Below are 5,784 nucleotides of genomic sequence, written 5' to 3'. Positions count from 1 at the left end.
CCTCAAGTTTCAGCTGCTAAGCAACTTGCATATATATACATCTTCATGTAAGACATCACTGTTTCTTTCAAAAGCGAGTACAAAGGGCTGCACACTGAGAGTTGCTATATGTGTCTCAGAAAGTCATGGAACAGAACAGATAATATTAATTTGTTTGTTTATTTGGTTGTTTTGTTTCATTTTCTTAATTTTCCACTCATGAAAATATTGTTTATCAGAACTGAATTTTTCACAGAAATAAAAAAGATTTTAGGAGGGTTTCTCTCTCATCCAAGATAGAACTTAGAGTGAGGGGGAGTGAGACACCAACAAGCCAATGATTAGGGCACAGATTTGATTAACAGGAGAACTTGTTGCAAAGCCTGTTTTCTTCCTGATACTGAACAGGAATGTTAGCAAGTCTTTGTTCTAGGCATTGAGTATCTCAGACACCAGGCTGTTGAGGCACATCTGTATTTCTCCTATTTATTCACAAAAATATGTCACCATTCCTTTTTTGTGAATAAGGTAAATGAGTTAAAATGTTTTGATTTTCAGGATTCTTGGTTCCCATCCAGCCCCAGAGCCAAGTCTTTAGTACAGATATAACAAAGCCTTTTTCTTACATATAAGAAGTGCTTTAGAGTCACTCAGTTCTCAATATTCAATGTTAGTTACCTTATTAAGACCTACAGTTGAAAAATGTAGAATGCTTATAGTATGAAAGGAAATCAGGCTGAGCACATCTGAAAATTGGTGATACTGGCTCTGTGCAGAGTGGCTCTGTTCATTCTTCACATGCACAAATATAAAATGAAAGTGATTCTCCTAAGCACAGTGGGATTTGTCATGACTGATTGTCATCATCATAGAGCTAACCAATGTGAATTTAAAATTTTACTTAAGTTTTCACACATGCTTCCCACAAGCATACCTACCAGATGTGGTGGAGACAGTAGAGAGTGAGGCCAGCTGGATGTGATATATGTAGTGCATCCTGCCACCAGAAATTATTCCAGGTACTGCCTCTGGGAAAACAGTTTATTTAAAACTATAGCATGAAAAGATGTCTCTTACAGCTTGCCAGTGGTGTTATGGACTCCATAGCTTTCCTGCTTTCATTACAATTTTATATACAGCAAGTTCAACATTGTTTTGTTTTGAGGGTAATACCACACTAATGAGTTGTAAATGAATCCTTACAGATTGTGGTCTGCAGGATTGTACCTTATAAAGAAAGACTTGTGAAACTAAGCAGTAGAAAAGATATTAATAAGAATATTTAAAGAATAAACTGTCTTAAAAGAGATATAATATTTGTTTATAATTTCTTCTTACTGTGCTCATGAGCATGTCTCATGAGCAAGAAAGAAATGCTGCCATGTTGTGATGGCAGGCAAGAAAGCAGATCAGGTGTCCAGACAGGGGCAGGTGGATGTTTGAACTTGCCCTGGATCACTTGATTCCAGCCAAGTTCTCCTAACAGGTGGCTTGCCAAGTGGTGTGCCAAGGTGTCATTTGTCCAGGGAACTGCCTGGATTACAAGATGAGACTGAGGAAGAGGGTCTTTGCTTTGATGAGGAAATTGGCCAAACTTATGTCTCATTAGTGTTTCCTTAGGTTCTTTGGAAGTGAACAACAGCTTAATTAAAGGCTGATGTAAACACGTTTCTGCACACTTTCCCTGCAGCATTTTATCACATTAGAATTGATCAAAATTGTTGCCTTGGGCTGTCTTGAACAGCTATACATCTGGAGCACCATTTGTGCAAGCTGTTTATGAGCAGGCTACATACGCTATGCTTCACAGCAGCTCTTCTGCCTCCCTACGTAGAGAGACTTACCTTGTTAGGAGATGAGATGATCTAACTTTTTATTTGCATAAGCCTTTATTTCTTTGATGTTTTAAAATATATAACATGCCACCCATTTGGGTGCAAACATACTGTATCTCTAGAATAACATGAGAATACAGGCAAGAGTGATTTGGGACAGTATTGAGAATTTTAAAAAAGCCCATTTTTCACTTTTGAAGAACATTCTTTGCTGGACAGGACACAGTGTTTGATTAATGTTGACCTTTTGATAACATTGTCTAAGTGGTTTTGGCATCTTTCTGCTTTTCATCTTCACTTAGCATGTTTTTCCAAAAGTCTAAAAATAAATCACACTTGAAATTGTTTAATTTTCATTCTCAAAGTAATAAAGATTGGAATCTTATTCCTGAAACTTTGACACAGATGTACGAGCAAGTGGTCTATTTTTGTGACCTCTGTTTATCATTCATTATGTCATTATCAGTATATAACTGATCTCTGTGTAGCTACAACACTGTGTCTCATTATGTGGAAAAAATTAGCCATGTTTTAAAATGACAAAAGTGCATGGTTTCTATTATGTAGAAGCTATGTAAAATCATGTGAAGTCTATTACTTCAACTCACTCTGCTTTATTTAAAGGCATTATTTCTTAAGAGCAAGCTTAAAGACAGTGAAAAACTACTTAGCATTTTTTTTCTTATTTTCTGTTTTTGTAACCGGTAACTTTCCAAAGAAATGTAACTTGTGTGTTTTCTTATTAAAGCTCTAATCTTCCTCTCTTGGTCAAGGAGGAGACGGCTGCAGCCTTTCTTCCTACCTACACAAACAGTTATTGTTCTGTCTCCCCTGTCGGCTGCATCTGTTATTTGGTCATGGAAGGAGCATGAATGCTCCGCTATGATGGCCGGGCACACATGGGCAGAGCCACAGGGGCTGCGGGGAAAGGGGCTCTCTGAATTACTTCTCAATGCGAAGTCCATTGTTTTAACAAAGAAGCTGCTGACTGCACTTATTCTTTCCAGTTATTCTTTCCAGTTGCCTATGTTATATATAATGAGACTTTTTTTCTGAAAGTACTTCATGGCAGTGTGCAGTGCAGTGTACGTTAAAGTCACTGGTTTGGTGGGTAACGAGCACTTTAATGGCAGTGCTGAATTTTCTATTCCTGAATACCAGTCGTGTTCACCTTAATGAGGAAACAGTCTTCTGTATGATAAGTTCATTATGTTTGCTTTTTAAGTAATGCTGTCTGTTTTCTATGTGCTAGCTACAATTCTGACTTCCGTAAAGCAAGAAAAGGAATAAATTACATGTTTTAAAAGCAAATGCTAGGGTTATCATAGTCAGCAGTATCCTTTTCTGTAGAGTCTTTTCAAATTAGTGATGCCACTGGAGGGTTAATGAATACTCTGATTACATTGCACTTCATATAGCATACTTCTTTCGAGCAACTAAAATATTTTGGTTTTGAAAAAAACAACAACTTTTGCTTGTTTATCGAAGTAACAGTAACCAACCAAATTAAATCTTTGTTGCATTCCAGAAATCAGAGCTGCTGACACATGCAGACCTTCAGCTCTTTCTTTCATGAGTTTTTTTGTGGAATATGAGCTTTACATAAGGAAAAGATTTTCCACTTCCAGTCCATCGTTTGTTTTTTCCTTAGGGAGATTTAAGTGCAGTACTTTTCATTTGTAATAAAATCAAACTGTTTGTTAATTCCGTCTTTGTGATAGCCTATATGTGGTAATGTTGCAGCATTTCTGCAGAGACAGAGATTGTGCATGCACAGAACCACAGTACGAAAGCAATAGCCAGTTAGTTTTGTCCTAAGCTTTTATAAAATCTTACATCTGTTGTGGAGGTGTGAGAATTTTCTTGCTTTAATGGAACTAGGGCCCTATTTGAAGAAGTTAGAACTGCCATTTGAGCAGAAAATAAAACATAATGAAATATTTGAAAATAATTCCAGAATTAATATGCCTTCTTATCATGGTTTGCTTCTGCAAAACTCAATTAAAAAAAATCAGACTTGCAATTTTAAAATTTTCATAGCTTAGTAGAATATATTCAATAAAACTGTAACCATTTGGCAACTTTTTCTTTGCTACCTGCTGATAGATTCAAAGAAAAAAAGAATTCTGCCATTTCTTCCTCAACAACAATTTGTCTACCAATTTTTCGTAAGACAGCTAGAAGTACCTCTGTCAACAGTCAGTATTTTTGATAACAACATAAAGTTGCAGCAGATCAGTGTAATAAAAATCATACAGAAACCTTTGTCATATCTGTTAAAACTGAATGAGTGCTGAATTGCTCTGTTGTAGAGCAATTCTTTGCTCTTGCTGAATGTTTCACTGAACGAAATCCTTTCTCAGCAGCATTCTTGAAGAGGTGAACCTTGCAGGATATCTGAGAAATCAGCAATCTTAGTAGCTAGGACCAAATAGGAGCAGAGGAGTTGCCAGGGGGATGGTGGAGGGACACTGGCAGAGTCTGTGTCTGGTGCCAGTGCCTATGCAGAGCTTGGCAGTGGGATGGGGCAGAGCAGACAAACAGTGTCACAGTTTGATGGGTCCTGCTCAAAGTATGGCTTTCAGGGTGAAAACCCACTCTTGAACTCCAGGCAGTTCAGAAAACACTCATCCAATTCGGTCTCAGTAAGGCGCTCACATTTTGCAGTTCTGTCTTTGACTTCCAAGATGATTATGTGTCTCCCCAGAATAGCACAATATAGTGTGTTAATAATAAAAACGCCAAAATCACTTTAAGGGCTAATATGGTCCATGTAGGAAAGTCTGCTACAGCATGGCCTCAGTCCAGTAAAGTACTTAAGAAATGACCTTTGCTTTAAACATGAATTAGTCCCAGTGATTTGAAATGGAACCCACTTACAATATTGATGTGCGTTCTCTGAAAATATAGTAATTAACTTTGAAGTAATTTGTTGCAAAGTCTGACAGATGTTGTTTAATTAATTTAAACTTTCAGAAAAAAATCCAGCATTTTTGTTTTATGCAACATCAGTAACCCTGCATGGTAGAAATCATACATTTGTGCCTACCAGCATGTTATCTTCATGCAGTGAGGTCCAAAGAGATGTTTTTGTTGATAGGAAAACTGGAAGGAAGAGGTGGGAAGGTCCTACTTGAAACATGGGAAATATGACTTAGAGAAGCGAATGTATCCTTTGTTCTTAGGTAGGCTACATTCATTCCCTATGGTTTTGGGAAGGGTAAGGAATAGGGTTTGAAATAACAAAGTAACAAATACAATAAACCAGCATGTGTATGGCAGTTACACCTGAGTGTAGGTGTTTCATTAAAAAACACATTAAAGGTTATATGGCGGTTGAAGGAGCAGATGATTTGATGATGTTCTGGGGATCTGAGAAGTGTCTAGGGAGGTTCTGAAGACATGCATTTCTTCAGTGTTTGGCTTGTGTGGTATGGTAGGAATGTAGTTTCTGTTTTGCTGGACAAAGACCAGTTAGGGGATTATTATTCATTCTCAAGTTTGAAAGCAATAGTTTAAAATTAGTTTATTGGTCATATGGGATTTGGGTGGCCAAACAATATTTGTGCAAGAGCAGGAAAAATAAATATCTTCAGTTTACAGAATGATGTATCCTGAGATGGGCTTCTGTGCTAATGTCACGGTTCCCTTGTTGTTTTTTTTTTATTCCAGACATGTCTTCTCCTACAATGAAGAAACCTGAAAAGCCTTTGTTTAGTCCTACTTCTCCCCAGGATTCTTCACCAAGACTGAGCACTTTTCCCCAGCATCATCACCCAGGAATCCCAGGAGTTGCACACAGTGGTGAGGGATGTGGAGGAGGAAGAAACACCTCCTTGTTCATTTGGTCTTTTCTCCTTTCCTACAATCAGATTTTGATGCATATTTTCAGACTCTCTTAGAGACCTAATGCCATTTATGTTACTGATGAGAGTAGAAATCGAAAAGGTTGGGGTATCCATGCAGGAAT

At 37.5% G+C, this 5,784-nt stretch overlaps 1 protein-coding gene across 1 annotated transcript in view; it reads left to right on the top strand.

The window, feature by feature from the left end:
* Positions 1–5,488: 5,488 nt before the first annotated feature.
* The window catches only part of NFIB (nuclear factor I/B), a gene marked incomplete at its 3' end in the record, with an annotated part of 26,277 nt that continues 25,981 nt past the window's right edge, over positions 5,489–5,784 (top strand). The window contains exon 1 of the mRNA XM_010187528.1: positions 5,489–5,618. Coding sequence (XP_010185830.1) covers positions 5,489–5,618 — 130 coding nt within the window. The remainder of the gene's footprint in view (positions 5,619–5,784) is intronic.

This window comes from Mesitornis unicolor, unplaced genomic scaffold (genome assembly GCF_000695765.1).
Source record: "Mesitornis unicolor isolate BGI_N332 unplaced genomic scaffold, ASM69576v1 scaffold37866, whole genome shotgun sequence".
NCBI lineage: Eukaryota > Metazoa > Chordata > Aves > Mesitornithiformes > Mesitornithidae > Mesitornis > Mesitornis unicolor.
The sequence above is the reverse complement of the archived record's forward strand: the minus strand, read 5'-3'. Positions and strand labels throughout refer to the sequence as shown.